General features: G+C 37.4%; 2 protein-coding genes across 4 annotated transcripts in view; both read right to left on the minus strand.

Annotated features, from left to right (window-relative positions):
* Positions 1-1,327: 1,327 nt before the first annotated feature.
* On the minus strand, positions 1,328-5,263 carry dmrta2 (DMRT-like family A2). Of its 2 annotated transcripts, none has more exons than XM_082187685.1 (2): positions 3,341-5,263; positions 1,328-2,967 (listed from the first exon to the last, which is right to left on the minus strand). In XM_082187685.1, the coding sequence occupies exons 1-2, from the start codon at positions 3,795-3,797 to the stop codon at positions 2,117-2,119; spliced, it is 1,308 nt and encodes a 435-aa protein (XP_082043811.1). In that variant the 5' UTR covers positions 3,798-5,263; the 3' UTR covers positions 1,328-2,116. The 2 variants fall into 2 exon arrangements, with proteins under 2 accessions (XP_082043811.1, XP_082043810.1); XM_082187684.1 differs by having other exon boundaries at positions 1,328-2,970; positions 3,341-5,261.
* Positions 5,264-13,064: 7,801 nt separating this feature from the next.
* Positions 13,065-17,684, minus strand: part of faf1 (Fas (TNFRSF6) associated factor 1) — a 68,573-nt gene continuing 63,953 nt past the window's right edge. For both annotated transcript variants that reach the window (XM_082188289.1, XM_082188288.1), the window contains exon 19: positions 13,065-13,828. In XM_082188289.1, the coding sequence (XP_082044415.1) occupies positions 13,745-13,828 (84 nt within the window). In that variant the 3' untranslated portion in view covers positions 13,065-13,744. The remainder of the gene's footprint in view (positions 13,829-17,684) is intronic.

Here is a 17,684-nt window from a genome sequence, read left to right on the forward strand (position 1 = left end):
ATAAAATATTTTTTTGAAGTAAATCCACAGCTATATCCATTAATATTCCGTTGCATCAAGGACAATTAAAATATTAAACAATACCCGAAAAAATAGGCTAAAACAGTAGGCTATAGTTCTGTCTATGTAAAATTTAACCAAATTAGACAAGCAGGGATATCCATTTCGTTTATTTTTTGTGCAATAATTCAAACTAGATATAGGCCTAAATATAGCCTAAATAAAATTGTTAGATGGCTTGGTATCAGTCTGCTCAATCTGAAACACTGATATAGTTTCCATTAATGCAACATTATTTAAATTGCTGCAAAAATGTAAAATTATCACAAGTTTTGAATGCATTTTTAGCCTATAGCCTATCCATTACGCTTTTTTTATTTAGATGAAATAGGCTACACTTGATCGTTTTAAACATTTATTTTGTCTACGACCTTAAAAATGAACAATACATTTAAATAATTTAGCCAATTATTCTTATTATTTCTTATAATTCGGTGTTCTTCGCTTTACCAAAATTTAGTAGGATAATTATGCGGACTGTAAAATAAGTAAAAACTGATTCGGAAAAAAAGCATCGGGGCAGAGGAATTTATCTAAAATTTATTGAAACACTATTTATGTAAATATTAAACAGACTGAGAGAGAAGGGCATGTGTTTTCATGCACCTCATCAAATGTGCATTATGAACATTGGAGAACATTGGAGTGCATTTCTCCGTTAAATGAAGGCACACTGTCAATCCGACACTGCTGTTTACACTGTTTTATCTGCGGGGAGAAAGTAAACACTTGAGCTCTGGCGAGGGGATTATGTCTCCATGGCGTCGCGCTTCAATAGTGCAGCTATATACACTCCGCGTGCACGCGAAAATACAGTGGACTCCTGCTTTGAGACTGTCTCTGTTTAGAAGCTTTCGAGAAGAGCTTAAAATATCATCTCTCTTTAGCTCACTGCAGATAGGACTGTAAAAAAAAAAAAAAAAACTGTAGACATATTGTTCTGAAATTATTAACAATAACAACTTTACAGTTGCTGTACAATTGCTTTTTGAAAATATACCTATTTATGAAGTAAAAGTTGTGTTAAAAAAATCCTTATTAATTTTGTTAAAATTATTTATTATTGTTGTTAGTAGCCTATAGTTATAATTATGCAATTGTTTATTATTGTTAAAGTTGGTTAGATAACCTATTATATATGCAAATGTGCATTTAACTATGCCACAATGGGCCAAATGATATTATAAAAGTAAGCAGATCAAGAAACTATTTTAATGCACAAAACAAGCAAAACGTAAGAATAAAATAACATTTATTTTCTGCAAAATTTACACAGAGAAATGTACACGTCTCAACTCAGCAATTTCATCCAACAAACAATCGTTTTACATCTTTTTTTAGATTCCTTTTGATGATTTTTTTTTTTGAGAAAATGATTTTGACAAATATGACTTTATCATCAAGAAATGCAATATACATTATTTCGTCGTGTAAAACACAATATATATCACTCACAAAGGGAGCACAAATGTCTACTTGAGCCAGTAACCATATTGAATCCAAAAGAACTTTGTTCTGTTGAATAAACATGGCACGATTTTACAGACACTGAGCAGAAAAAAGATGGAATATAGACTTTCCACAATAACAATAATGCTATAGAACAGTCCCTTTTTTTTTTTTCAAATGATGAAGCAAATTATTCTAGGAATTGTACGAGCATCACACGAGGGCGTAATCCGTTTGGTAAATAATCTAAATGGATTGTAACAAACGTGAAGGATTTTAAAATACACAATTTACATTACTTGAAAATACTATGGTTACTCTGCTAAAGGTCTAAAATAATTCACCCCCGTGTCATTTTGCGCTGCGGCAGTGTCAGTAACGCCATCCAAACTACTTTAACCTTTACACGTAACCATTTTCTTTTTTGATTAATCACAAACTTCAAAGAAGCCACGACCACCAAACACATTTTTTTTTAACCTGGTGATTAAACTAGACATAGCCTATTTTATATACAGAAACACAAGGCCTCCCGAGTCTTTAGGGATGAGGAATCTTCAGGTCTGGGAGTCTTAAACACTTTTGTCTACTTTTGGAAAACACTATCTCACTGTTTCTCTGGAGTGTTATTGACTAGAGGACCGTACAGTCCATTGGTGTAGCTCTGATCTTTATGCAAGAGAGTCCTGTCTCTGATCAAGTCACTGAAGGCATAGTCCATTGGCGGCCTGAAGCCCAGTGTTGGCATCAGACCTGTGGTGGAGTACGGCATGAAGGCCAGGCCTCTGCTGTGAGCCGAATATGCCAGGCGGAGTGGGTTCAGGCCCAAATGTGTGCTGAGAGGATACGTGCTCGGGTCGGAACCAAAGTGTGGCGCATTGGGTTGCAGAGGGGAGAAGGCAGATCTATTGCTGAGGGTCATGGTTCCAGGTAACACAGGCCGCGGGTTGGAGGACATGTGTGACTGTGCGCTCTGCAGCATGCGCTCCGCAGTCCAGGGCTCCTCTGGGCCCTTGGCTTGGCCGCTGTTGTTGAGGATTTGCTCTATGGCCTGCACCACATCTTTGCCGCATCCCTGAAGCACAAGCTCCAGGACGCTGCGCTTGTGGTTGGGGAAAACCCTCGTTAGGATGTCGATGGCGTTCATCTGTCGCGATGCTGTGGAGGAGGGCGAGGGCTCCTGGTCGTCTTTATCCGTCTCCGAGCCGGAGTCTGAGCCAAGTGGACTGATGGAGCCTGGCGTCTCCGAGCCGTCTTTTAATGGTTTGGCTATCGGCGAACTCACGAGGGACTCTCGGTCACCGTTTTCCGAGCCCGAGCCGTGACGCATATCTGGAGACGACATTCCTGGAACGGATTCGGTGTCTGTGGATACGGACTTTCCAGCCGCTTGCTGTGAGGTCATCGATCCTGATAAATGCGCCTTGGTGAACAACTCGAACTTTTGGATGTTTGATTCTCCTGAAATAGATTGATGCACGTCAATAATTGCCATACACTAATAGCTTCTTTTTTTTCTTGGATTGTAAGTAGGCTAGATGAAATTAATATTTATGAGAGTGAAAGGAATTAAATTTAATGAACCTACACCGTACTGTATACATGATAAATATGCCATTCTTTGAAAATAAATTCCAATGGCACTTTGCAGTACAATTGGTTCTTAAGTTGGATAGATTCAAAAAGTTTTTGATGTTTCATTAAAGGTTCTTCAGATAAACATATTGAGTGTAACATTGCACAGAAAACATTGCACAGGTTCCAAAATTCTAATTGGAACCTTTATTTTTAAGAATTTATATATACACATGAGTAGAATTTATCCACCTACCAGAGTTTGTTTCGTTGGTAACTGGGCCAAAGACCTCATAGTTTTGCCGGGGAGGTATGATGCCGTTGGCAGCGGCCAGGGCTAGACCCTCTGCTGTGCCATAGAGCAGCTGAAGTTCTCTCGCCTCGTTCTCCTCCTGCGCTTGCTGTCTGCGGAGCGCAACCTGAGCGGCCATGACGCGCTGTCTCTCAGCGATCAAAGTGCATTTGGCACACATGCAGTCCTTCCATCTGCAGTAGCGCTTATGGCCCTTCAGCGCAGACACCACCCCGTGGTTCCTGCACCGGGCGCACTTGGGCGTTCGTGGATACTTCTCCGTAGCGCGAAGCAACAGCGGCGGGCCCCTCAAGAGGCTACTGGCCATGGAAACCGGTATGGAGGCGGAAGCGGCCGCGGCGCCCGGATGAACCTGCGAACCTGCCTGGGAGGAAGGTGGGATCTCTGAACGAAGATCCATATTCTCCGAATCAACAAACAGTCGATCGATAGGTTAAAATACGTGCGCAACCGAAGTCTTCGATTGGAGATGTTTCATAAGCATTGGGCAGAATCGATACCCGGCGAATTTCTTCAGCTCAGCACTTGACGAAGAACACAGCCCTAATGCCAATGTTCAAGAAGAGATCAGAAAACACTTGTGATTGCTTTCACCGCTTTCCAGTGAGTTCTTCAACTTGTTGCGCGCAGTCCACAAGCAGCCCAAACAAACTGTTTCTTTTAGAAATCAAACTTTCGTTTGACACAAATAAAATAAATTTTTAAAAGACAAAAATCCATCGAATGCAATGCGAAACTAACTTTAAACTCAATGATCAGCCGAGAGTCTGAGAGAGCAGAGTTTGCTGCTGGAGCCAGTGTGAGACACTAACTTCCTCGAGAGATCTTCAGTGGATACAGATCCCTCTCGATCTATTGTTGCGCCCACGTTTTCATTAGACAAATTTGACAACAATGTGGCGCCTGTCATTGGCCAAAGGGGGAAGGAGCGATCTGATTGGCTTGTCTCTTTTTCAACTGTGTCCACCTGCGTTCTTTTCTCAAATAACAAGCACCACGCAGAGCTAAAACATAAAACTTTTATCATAAGAAATTATTTACTAAAATACAGGCAATAGATCCTGTAAGACAATTGACTATTGCTACTATAGCCTATATTCTTTAAACGCATTGTTGAACGATTTGGCATTGCCGTTTAGTCAAAATAGCTTTCTAAAACGTGATCACGGGATTTTCCAGACTTTGAACAGCAAACAAATTTATTTATTTTCATTACAACTGAATTTCAGCCTAAATAAGTAACACGTTTTTTTAACTTTTGAAAGACAAGATTTTGTTCTAAAGGTTTGGTGTAGTGAAGAGCCAGTGCCTCGTAGAATGACGTCAATGTCGATAAACGCAAAACGGTAAGTTGTCAAGGGCAATTCGTTGTTTGTAATTGTGTTTGTAATTGTTTACTGTAAACATTGTTTCGTATTTTGAAAATGGCATTCGTGTGTAGCATTCATTTAGAACATATGCTACCCTGAATTAAACAGGCTATTAGACTAAAAAATGTTCAGTGTATGCTTGGAATTTCTCATCGATTTAAACAGGACATGATAGTAGCCTAATTATCTGAGCTAAATTAAATTAACACTATTTTTATGTACTGCTTGATATGACATTAACAAGTCTCTCATGGTTTGACGTGATTGAAGGAATAGTGTAGCCTATGTCAAGGCTTTGGAAGACTATCTGTTTCTCTGTATTATTTGTCGAACATCTATATAATTAAAACACTTTATTTCTCCTTGGCATCGTATTCTTTACTGTAAGCGCGTTCTTGTTGCTTAACCTTGTTTTTAATGTGACTCGAGTCGAACATATTTCATGCCTTTGACCATTTTATATTTTCGAACGATCTTAATACTTTTAAAAGTCTACCGATTGTTCAAAATACGAAAATCAACAGAAAGTGCAATTAATAATAGCCTAGCTATTATTATTGTTGTTAAATTATTATAGAATTAGACAATTTTATTGTATTATTCGAAAGGATTATTATTGTAGCCTACTAGCCAGGTTTTAAAATTCCAACGAGATTCATTTAGCTTATTTTTGCAATGCTTTAATTAGTCTGTTCGTGCAGTAGCATCGTATTTTAAACAATAAACATAATTTTCTTTATATACTTATCCAATATTTCAAAGTAAGGGTGTCGTAATTCTAACATTTTGAGCACTTTAAAATGCCTTTTGAAATAATGAAAATTCTTTACTGGAGGATTACTGCATTTATTCCTATAGGCCTATTCATAATTTATTTAAGGACTCTTTGTACACTGTTCCATTTATATATATATAAATTAAACAGTCAAAATCAAAAAAATTGTTAAATTAAATATTGTTCGCTTACATCTGCTAAAAAGCATCAGGCGTACAGCTGAATATTATTCCTTTTTCTTTCTGAATAAATGGTTCTGCATTTGTCCAAAACTTTAAAGCAGCTTTTTGTCATCTCTCGCTGTACGGTTCTCTCTGGTACCTGGACTTTGAATTTCACGCACTCTTCGATAAAGTGATGTGGGCCTGCACTGTTTCCCATTGTTTACACACTCAATCACAGTAAGCAAATGCCATCTGTCCCCCCGCTGCTCTCATCTGCACCTTTAATTACCCAACCAGCACACTAATAGAGACGATATTAAACTAAAGCTTTTTGACATTCAAAGTCATTATCTCGGCAGCGATCTCACGCGACTGAAAATAGACATCCCGAGATCATTACAAAACCGCAAGCAGGCGTTGATTGTTCATAAACTGAGAGATGATGAAAGCACAACTCTGAGCAATTGTGATCTTTGACAGATATGAAAAGTAAGCCGGTTTTGTGTAGCTGTTCTGTCGATGGATGGCCATACAATAGTCACAACTTTCGGAATGTAACCAACACACAAACTAAAAAGTAACAACGTATAGCCTATATTAAGCTACTTAATGCCAAAAATTTAAGGTAGAATGTAGAATACCAACAAATGCATTTTTAAACATTAAAGCTCATTATATAGCACAATCATAGCCTATTCACAATTAACTTATATTCTTAGCCAATACACTGATCTAAACAACCTATCTAAACATTAAGAACTTTTAAAATCTCAGAACAACCACAGAGACAACTTTGATAGGTGGTTCTTCTCTAAAAGACGCACTGAAACCCCTTTATTTTTAAGAGTGTAGGCTACATTTACTAATTCTGTTCATGCAGAACCTATATTTTTATGTAGTTTAAATAATGAATCCGTCCCTCAACACACTTTACTTGAAAAAGAAAACCTCTCCATTGAATGGGCGTCTCTGTGAATTCCAATTAAATGCCCCCGGGCAATTAAAACTGACTGTGGGCACTTAGGAAATTCAACATTCTTTCAACAGTTCATCAGACCTATGCATCAAAAACCCATACAAGGCTTTCACTCCCTTTAGAATCTGCACCGCTGACTGAGTTTTACACCTTTTTAAAGAGGCACAAAAGAGATGCTTGACCCGACATATGTAACAGCATGTCTCTGTTCCTCCAGCACCCCGGAGCGCTATTGTAAGGATCTTTCTCTCCGCTGATACCCGGCCGTAGCGCGGCTGGACCCGAACTGCCTCCCCGAGGAACTCCTGCTGGAATGGTTTGAGTGCGCAGAGCGCAGCAGAGGTTAGAGTAGCAGATAAAAAGGGGAATGAGGGTGCCGAGCGCGCGGGTTTTTAGAAAAACCAGTGTATTTACACGCTTCATCTCGTCTCCAAGTCCTCATTAGGTTGTTAACCTCTTGTTCACATGAAAAGCTGCCGCGCCGCGCAGGACCCTTGAGCGCAGCAATGGCATTCCCCTAAAGGCACAGAACAAAGCGCTTAAAATAACTGCGTTAAAATAAGCTTTTATTGGCTTACTCGGGATGGACGCTTGTTCGATGCGGTTTGCTTTAGTTTAAAAGATATTTTATTTTCAATAATTATTTATTTAGCCTATAGCCTAAGTAAGTAGGCTATTAATTTTGAAGTGTATAGGCCTACTTATTTTAATTCATGCACTTAATCAAGCAACCAGGCCTATAGGCCTACTTAGTGCATTTATATTATATAGCTTAATAAAACAAATTATTTGGATATTACCAAACAAGTTTATTTAATCTTCGTGGATTGCAAATATTAATGCAATCTGTTCGTGGTCTGGTTGGTAATAGTCTACACTATTTAGTTCAACACTGTAAAAAAAAAAATTGCTCTCAAAATTTGTAGTAGGCTATACAATCAACGTGGATGTTTAAGTCATTTCAACTTAAATTACATTAAACTGACTTTTAAAAAAATGAGTTGAATCTTGTAGGATAGCCTAGGCCCTATAACAAACAAACAAACAAAAAATCGAAAATTGCTTTACTTATATTGCTAAGTTAAAGCAATGTAAATCACGTTTTAATTTTTTTTACAGAAATATTCTAGTCTTCTTTTTTGTTCTAACTGAAAATTGTAAAACTGTCAAATGAGAATGTACTTTTAATCAAGGCGTCCTAATGTAACAGGCCATTTTAGAAATAAAAAACCCCCACTTATTACTGTATAGACGCCACTTTTTACACCATGGATGCAGAATCACCGATGACAGATGATGTGAGAGTTTGTTCAGGCAGCAGCCAATTAAAATGCGGCCTCCATCCATCCACATCTGCCTCCCTTTACAAACGAATCAAACAGAAAAGCAGGAACCCAATGAAAGAGCGCTCATTGAGATCACAGATGGAGTATAGGTTTTTGCAAGAAATTTGAGAAACACCATTGTCCCAAATCCAAACTCAATGTGGTCCCTCACAATGGTTCGGGCTTTGAGCTGCGCCGACTCAATTGGCCTTGTTTTTTAAACTTGAAGTGTTGAGCACAAAGACCGGCCTCCTAAATGTCACAACCGCTCCAAGTGGGGCTCTGCAGTGTGATGCTGTCTGAAAAAAAGAAAAAGAACACAATTATGAAGCAATAATTACTCTGCTTCTCTTCGCACGCCACTGCACCTATTCAGGCCCCTTTAGCCCCATTTAATGCTTTATCCTCGTCCACGATAATCCGAATGCCACAGCTTTATTATTTTTTTTCTCCCTTGCAGAATTTTTTTATGAGACAGGAGTGGGACGCGGGGTTTGTGCTAACCTGGACAATGGCCGTGTCAACTTACTTTCTGGACAACTTTTTAATATCGAAAGATTAATGATCACCGCTGAAAGCTGCTGAACACTTCGTGAAATATTTAATAAATGCACCTGGTTTACCTTTTCTGCAATTAGGCCTAGAAAACTATTATTTGTCACCGTTAATTTTACCAAGAAATTAATGAAGTTGGCTAGTGTCTTAATTAAAATTGTGAAAAGCGAAAATTTTGAGATCGACATTTATTGACGTGTCAAAACTGGCGAGTGAACAATGACGTACAATACAACCTAGCCTATAACAACAGCACTGATAAACAAATAAATACATTTTGAATAGCATTATACTATGCCTATGGACATTATTAATATAGCTCTGGTAAAAATATAAAATATTTTCATTCAATGCCAAAAAAAGTAATAAAAAAGAAATAACTTGAAATGAAAATTAAAAACAGTTTACCCTGCAGATTTACCTCTTTACTTTGACGGACAGCTGACGTCTTAATGCTTCTTTGTAAATATTCATAATTTATATGAAATCAGCAATCAATTCATATACTGGATGTTGTTTGTCTAAGACAAAATTGGGAATTTGTGATTCACTGGAAAATAAAGTATAAAGTTGCAACTATTTCTGATACCAGTTTTTACTTGTATTATTTTTGGGGTTAAAAAGGATTCATCAATGGCCAAATAAGTGCTAGAAAGCCTACATTTGTCATTTACTAAGATCTAATCATTCATATACTGAACCTCATCAAAATATATAACTAAATTCAAAAAATATTACAATAGAATGATATTTCTCAACCTGCTGCTCTCATTTCTTTCATAACCAATAACCAAACAGAAACTCAAACCTTTTAAATTCAATTGTTCTTTAAAAAATGGCTAGATGTCTTTATTTTATAAAAAACAACAAATTGAAAACAAATATCAAATTAACTAAACCTGTGATTAGGAAAAAGTGCAAACTAGAATTTTAACAATGCATTAAAGACTCTGGCAAATTTAATTCAGTTATTTAGAGACGCACAAAAAAAGGTTAATCGATTTAAAAGTTTAGGGGAAAAACAAAATAAGCAAAAATCTTTTTCCCTAAAAAGGTTCCCTAATTGAGGAATCATCCCTATACAGTCAAAAAGAAAGTTCCATCTGCAGTCTGATCATCTTCAGGTCTCAATACCTAAAGAAAGTAAAACTCGAATACATAAAAACTCTATTGAAAACTCTTGGAGATCCGTCAGGATGACTGAAGTATTTCTTTTAGTTGCAGCCAATAAAACTATTTCTGTTCACACCAACCCCTCCCGCCTCACTCACTCCATTCGCACACAATGCCCACCACAAATGAGCCCCTTTTTCGGGCGACTCTTTAAGCCGCATAGATTCTGTTTCTCTAGCGTCTCTGAGAAAGTAAACTTTGAGTGACCCTCCAGGTTAGTTTAGTCTGGGATTTCAGCATCGTTGGGTGAGTGGATGCTGTGGGATCAGGAACTGCTTCAAAGAAGAGATCACTTGCGTCAAGAATTCTCTTCTCTCTCCAAGGGCCAGCAGCATTCTTGACCCTTAAAGACTAGTCAAACATTATTGAACGCTTCTTTTTGTTATAGAAGAATGGAGTCACCACCTGATGTTGCCAGAGGAGAATCTGTGTCACAGGAAGCCACAAAATTACTATTGTCCGTAAGTAGAGAGTTTGGGATCAAACCATGATGGCATTGGAAAATCGGATTCTTGATTGACAGGAGCTACAATTCAGGGTCAATGATTGAGACGTCACAGCTCTGACAAGTGATAAAAAAAGAAAAAGGAAATCAAATCATGACATCAAATGCAAAACTAAATATCTCTAACAAACCTTTAAAAATGTTGATATACTGTATGGTATGGTATTCAAATAAATTAAGCATTTTTCATCTTTTTTTATGTTACACAAGATTCAACAAATTTTTTAAGTCAGTGTAATGTAATTTTAGTTGAAATGACTTAAAGATCCAAGTTGACTACTTAATTTAAGGCAGCATCTTATATATATATATATATATATATATATATATATATATATATATATATATATATATATATATATATATATAGACTGTATACACACAAATAATATATTCTATATATATATACACTTTTATTCTATCTTTTGACAGGTTGTCCATTTTGATATATATATATATCCTACATGAATACAAACATGCATACATATACCATAAACCTCAAATAAACAGAAATAAAAATGTCATATTATTTATAAAATATTTATATAAAGTCTAAAAGCTAATAAAATACTTTCCCAAAATACCACACAAAATGGGAGGAAAAACAATCAAGTGTATTAAATCTTTTTTTCTTTTCTTTCTTTTTTTTTTAAAAAACAGGATGATTACTGTTTCAGTTGTGGGAATTATTGCACTCTTCTCATATTGCTCCGAACACACCTGCCAAAAGAACAATGATGATAAAGCGTAGACAAGCCGGATCAAGCCGAAATAAATATCAGTTCACTATTTAAATGACAGCATTTCCGACCTGCACATCACTGCTCTCTGTGTCAGTGCAAAGCTGATGTCTGCGTGTATTAACCTATCATTCAGTCATTGAAACAGTAATATCACACGCACACAAGAACTGCATAACCAGCATTTCTTCCTCGGGCTGGATTTGCCAGTCTTTCACACCTGATTTGGCATGATGAAAACTTGGAAGAAAATGAGAAAATCTTACCTTTCAGTGCTTGCTCTTTTCTTGAAAGCACAGGAGTAGATAAATCAGGCCAAACTAAACATGATACCAGGATTCTGAAACACATTTAAGTCCAATTTACACAGGCATTACTCGTATTTTACAACATTTAATTTCAGCACATGAAGTTAGCATATTCAAAGGAAGAAGTGTTCACATTTTGCAAATGCTCACATTGCAGCTGACGATCACACAAGAGCCGATTTCAGAGAATTGTGTTACCCGACCAAGCTTGAAGGATCACAAGAGAGCTGTAATTTAGTTTGTTGTCACTTTGAATAAGGTTGCTTTCTCCTTTGTTTGAAATGAATACTGAACTCAATGACCAGAACAACACAATGTTTGAGTTGGTTTAAAATGCTAAGTTCACTCTCAGTGTGTGTGAGAGACAGAGAATGATTCATGTCTTCTAAGGGCACATCATCCGCAGTGGAAGTATGACTGGATGCACACATTAAACGCTCAGAGTCCTTGCGTGAGAACAGCAAGGCAACACAAATGAAACAGCCTGCAGGTTAGACTCTTTCCAGTTTAAAAAATGTCATGTGCACACGAGGAACTGTACTTCACATAAAACATTCAAGAGCGCTTATTGTTCAACAGAACGATCAATTTCTTTAGCTTTCCACCAAGTCATAATCTGACCAATAATTTAACTAGACTAAACCCATACAAGAGCAGTCTCTTTTTCTCTCTCATTAAAACGTATGGAGCTGTAGAGGTTACAGTAAGCATTCCAGAGTTAAATGGGGAAAAATAGCCATAATGACTAGTTTTACTGATCAGAGATGTCTGAAATTCTCAAAGACAGCTTAAAAAAAGTTCCTCAAACTCTCCATTCAACGTCTGTACTTCAGTCTCTGCATATGTTGTGTAGCATTCAGACAGTTGATCAGAGTAATCATTGAATATTCTTTGTTGAGTCCTTTCTGAATACATGACCAAACATGTGAACGCCACTGTCTAGTCTCATTCACAGTGGAAAACAAAGAAGAAGAAAAAAGCCACAAGCTCCTTTAGTGATTTACAATGTTAACCATATGTTGTTCACATCAGCAATGAAGATATTTGGAGTATTCCTAGAATGTCATTTCCTCATTGAATCAATAGATTCAAAACAACTGATAACAAACGTGACTGCAGCAATCTCAATCTGGAAAAGAATGGGGTAAAAACAGATTGATGCTGTGTGACTGCACTCCTGTCATGTGAAGTTAAAGGAATAGATCAAGCAAAAATGAAAATGCTGCTTTGCGCACCCACATATTCCAAACCTGTATGGCGTTCTTCTGTGGAACACAAAATGAGAATTTTTCAAGAATTGTCCTGGTCATTCAGTCCAATTCGTTAATGAATCTATTAACTAAAATCAGACAATTCATTCAAAAGAACCATTGATCCATGAATTGAACATTGCTACTTTTCGCAATGATTGACCAAGAGTTTAAGTGATAAAACGACTTGCATTTCTGTCTGTTTCTCTCTGACTGCTAATATATGTCTTCAGAAGACTTGTAATATAGCGCATAAGTCACATAAGACCACTCTTATTGTCCTTTTTGAAGCTCCAGTCCCCATTCAGATTGTCCCAAGTTCAATTTTTCATAATTTCTTCTTTGAAAACAGCCCTACAGCTTTGGAAAGACACGTGAGGGTTAGTAAATACTGCATCATAATCCTTTAAATTTACCTCACATATTAAAATGCAGGATGAGACCATGTGCTGGTTTGATGATGCCATGATGATGATATAGTCATTCACACATGAAGGTAAAAATAAATTTAGAGTGGCAAGAGACATGCATGTTCATATATCCTTTATATAATGTATATCAACCTAAATCTAATACAGCATCAAACTTAAAAAGGGAAAAATAAATGGAGAAAAAAAAAAACATTAGCAAATGAGATTAAAACCAAGTATCATCAATTTGGGTATCAGGAAGAAGCCGGGCTCTGAGGGGATGATGGTCCGTTCAGAGCCACGCTGAGACCCAGGGACTCTGAGACCCTTGGGAAAGGAAATGGTCCAGCGTTCTCCAGGAAATGTCTCTTTTTATATGACCTTTATTTATTTGTCATTTTTTTAATTGATTTTTTTTTCTCATTTCAACAAAACATGTCTAAAGAGCAGCCATAGTGAGAAGTCCATGTCTGTGAGGCTGGCTGTTTTAGAATTTCACACCTCTGCTTTTTTTTTTTTTTTTTTTTACCTTACGTTTTGGGTGGAGAAAAAAAAACATTACACTGCAGTTATGTGAGGAGAGTGATCGTTTATCCATGTGCTTGTGAAGGCCTCCGTGTGCATAAAATGTACACTCAGCATTCATATACAACGCACCGTGTGTGAAGGCTTGTGTGTGTGTGTGTGTGTGTGTGTGTGTGTGTGTGTGTGTGTGTGTGTGTGTATCCGGTCGGACATCATGCTAAAAGTTCTTTGCTTATTCTTCTCGTTCGCCTTGGGACGTCTCGGATCGGTCCTACTCTTTGGCCTCCAGGAACAGGGTCTCCTGAGGGAAGAGTTTAGCCTCCAACAGATTCCATGCCGGGTCTAACTGCGTTATCTGGGGAGAGACAAAGGAAAAATAAATCAATTTGAGACACTTAATTTTCAATGCTTAAGCGATCAAAAAGTGCACATTTTCTTGCAATATCAATAGTCAGATTTTTTTTACATTAGTTATGCAATAATAAATATAATTTACAGCACAGAGTTAATGCCAATTAATCAATAACAATTATACTGTTGTTCATTGTTAATTTAATAACTTAAAATGTAAAAAATATTTTTACTACTGTTCAAAAGTTTGGGGTCGGATTTTTAAACTGTTTAAAAAAAAAGAAAAGTCTCTAATGCTCACATACTGCATTTAATAGATCATAAAAATAAGTAAAACAAACTGATCTTTATATTAATATATTTAAATGTCATTTATTCCTGTGATGGCAAAGCTGTATTTTCAGCATCATTACTCCAGTCTTCAGTGTCACATGATCCTTCAGAAATCATTCTAATATGCTCATTTTCTGCACAAGAAACATTTCTTACTATTACCAATTTTGAAAACCGTTATGGTGTTTTGATATTTTTGTGAAAACTGGGGAGACAAAGTGCAATATTAAGAATGTAATCTATTAACAAACAGTTCATGAGGTGTGCAGGCTAAGACTGGCCGTTCCTCCTAAACTATGCGACGTGTGGGGTCTGGCCATCTGATGTCATTGGTTAACATCGTAATGTGATAATGTCCCTGTGTGAGGTACGTGTCCTGTTTCCTTTTGAGATAGTTGCTGTTTGTTATCGCAAATGGACCGATCCAAACCAAACACAATAGCTGTGCCACACCGACTGGGTGAGAACTCATCAGCCAGCAATAATCTCCATGAGAGGATCCCGACTTCATTATCCAAGAGCACTGCAATCTCTGGCCACACTTTTAACAGCAAACTAACTGACATTTGTGACGACACGACCATCATCCGCATCTCAGTTCAGGGATTTTCCCAGACGACGAGGAGTGAAGAGCGCTTGTGTAAGCAGCATGCGATCCTGCGCCGGGAGAGAAAAGGAGAGCGGGAGATGATGGCTGCTTTGTAGTGAGCTAATAGCAGAGCGTTCTCCTGTTACACGGGGCCTTTGCTCACACCTGGGTGTCCGCACACCGCGCGGCCACAGCGCTCGGGACAGGGGCTTAACTGCAGCCTGGTGACAGGGCTCTGATTAAGGCCTATTCTCTACTCCGTAGACCCCTCCAGCTCTCCGTGCTTGTAATTAAAACACAGAGCTGAAAGCAGCTGGGATAGAAGGTGACAGGGTCAGAGAATAAAGCTAACATACTGTATTGTGTAATTTCAGTGAAAGTGGACAGGACATTGCAGGATATCACAAAGCTGAATAAAAACAGTTGTATGCAACATACATGGAAAAAAGAAATGCGTTATATGAAATGAGTTTCTTGGTCCCAACCATGTTTTTTCATTCATCACAATGATGTAGAACCAATTTTTTACATATTAAAATGATGATTCTAGTGTTTCTGTGTGGTTACTAATATGTTGTGGGTGGTTTCTTACTGGCATATCAAAAGGTCATACTGGGGAATAACTGAAAGTCATAATTTTCTCTGGTAATTAGCAGCATTTCACATATGGATAATACTTTTTTTTTTTTTATGCATTAGGTATCATGAAATAGCCATGAATAACACATTTTACAGCAACTAAATTGTTAAAGATTTGGGGTCGGTGAGTCTCTCACCAAGGCTGTATTTATTTGATAAAAAACAAAAAACAAAAAAACTGTAATATTGTAAAATATTATTACAATTTAAAATGCCTGTTTTCTATTTTAATACATTTTCAAATGTAATTATTCCTGTGATGGCAAAGCTGAATTTTCAGAAGCCATTAGTCCAATGAATTGTAACAAGATCCTTCAGAAATCATTCTAATAAGCTGATTTGGAGCTCAATAAATATTTGATAAACGGTTGTGCTACTTTTTTGTCATTTTATGGAAATGTATTATTTGATGAATAGAAAGTAAAAAAACAGCATTCATTTGAAATAGAAATGTTCTGTAGCAATGTCTCTTTCCTGTCCCTTTTGATCAAATAAATGCATCTAATTTCAAATAAAAGTAATAATTTCATTTAAAAAAATCATAATGACCTTAAACTTATGAACGGTAGTGTATGAAGAAATTGACAGTTAATGCTGCAAAACAATTTTTCATGGTTAATTTATGATACCCAATTACTTTAAAGATAGAATAGAATCTGATCCATAATACAAAACCATCTAAAAACCACTTTTTACATTCAAAAGATGAAAAGCTTTGAGGTAAAGGCCTCAAAACACACCTGAAGTAAAGCAATGCGTAGACGACAGTAAGTTCAAAGTGAAAGTGCATTGTCGTCAGGTTTGGCATCTCGAGGGGGGGGGGGGGGGGGGGGGGGTAGTACAGATATCACACCCGCTTCAGCACATTAGCTGTGTTGCCCCAAACCTCACTTTAGCGTGTGACTTATGCCTTTTGTTTTTCAATCTGACCTGAGGGCACAGGAGGGGGTAGTACCAGGGAGAGCGTTGTAAAAACACGTTGCTCCCAGCAGGATACCTTCCATTTCTTTCATACGAGCGCTTAAGAAAAACTTAAAATGGAAATGAACCTGAAATCCTGCTATAACACCACATCATCTGGCAGAAGTAAATGAGGTTCTAGGGTGGCGCAGATGTGTACCCGTGTTTGTGTTGATGACTGTTCTCTTTTAAAGGGGAATGAGAGAAACAAGGTGGCACTCCAATGGCAGGAGACAGATGCCATGGGTGATTGTTTACATTGTTATCCAATTAACAGACCATAAGAGGAGAAGCATCTGTCAACAAACAAAGCTGTTGTTTTCCTCCACTCTCCTTGTCTTTCGCTCTTTTTCTTCCTCTCACTCCCTCCCTCTTTTCCCAGCGCTTGTTAGTTTCTTCAGAAACCTTCTCTTTGGCCCTCCCGAATTAAATTAGACTTCTCTGTGCAACGCTGGTGCTTCTAACACCACGGCTGACACACAAACGCACACTCGCACAGAGTCATAAAATTAAAGTACGATTAAAACCCCCCTGACTGATGACAACCTCAACCGGCAGAGCACCGTTTTCTTTCCAACCGGGGATGTTAAGAACAAATTAATTCAAACGTGCCCGGGTAGTGTGATCTCCACTGATGAACAATACATTCTCTGACTTCCAAAGTAAACAGAAGAAGAAAAGAGATCATTTGAAGGGTGTGGAGACTCATATCACCGTAATCCTGAAGAGGTTTATTAAAGCAAGAAGTGGCCGTGTGATGGAGGAGAGGCCCGGGCGGCTGTTTTCTTTGGGCCTTGATGATGTTGATGGCAGGTAATCCTGTTAAACCTTTAACACACTCATCTTCAACGGCCCCACACAGTCAGCAAACAAACACAGGACAGCCTACCAGATGACCAGATGACCAGAGGAAAAGGGGCACGAAAACCTCTACTCGACTTTTGAGCCCTAAACGGATCGATGGCCATGGCACATATTTAAAAAAAAACTGGACAAAACGGTTTACAAGCAATTAAAAGAAGCAAAAAAAAGTTCAACGTACACTACCAATCAAAAGTTTGGGGTCAGTATGATTTTTTTTTAAAGTTTTTGAAAGGCTCTTATCCTCACCAAGGCTACATTTATTTGATTAAAAAAAACACAGTAATTTTTTGTGCAATTTAACAAATTAAAATAACTGTTTTCTATTTTAATATATTTTAAAATGTTATTTATTCCTGTAATGGCAAAGCTGTATTTTCACATGATCCTTCAGAAATAATTCTAATATGCTGATTTGGTGTTCAAAAACATTTCTTATTATTATCAATGTTGAAAGCAATGTTGTGTTGCTTAATAG

The sequence above is a fragment of the Leuciscus leuciscus genome (assembly GCF_965113295.1).
Source record: "Leuciscus leuciscus genome assembly, chromosome: 13".
Taxonomy (NCBI): Eukaryota; Metazoa; Chordata; class Actinopteri; order Cypriniformes; family Leuciscidae; genus Leuciscus; species Leuciscus leuciscus.

Coding starts and splice junctions, on each gene's coding strand:
- dmrta2 (XM_082187684.1), bottom strand. CDS start 3,797: ATGGATCTTCGTTCAGAGATCCCACCTTCCTCCCAGGCAGGTTCGCAG. Junction 2,971..3,340: donor TACCAACGAAACAAACTCTG/GTAGGTGGATAA, acceptor AATCTATTTCAG/GAGAATCAAACATCCAAAAG.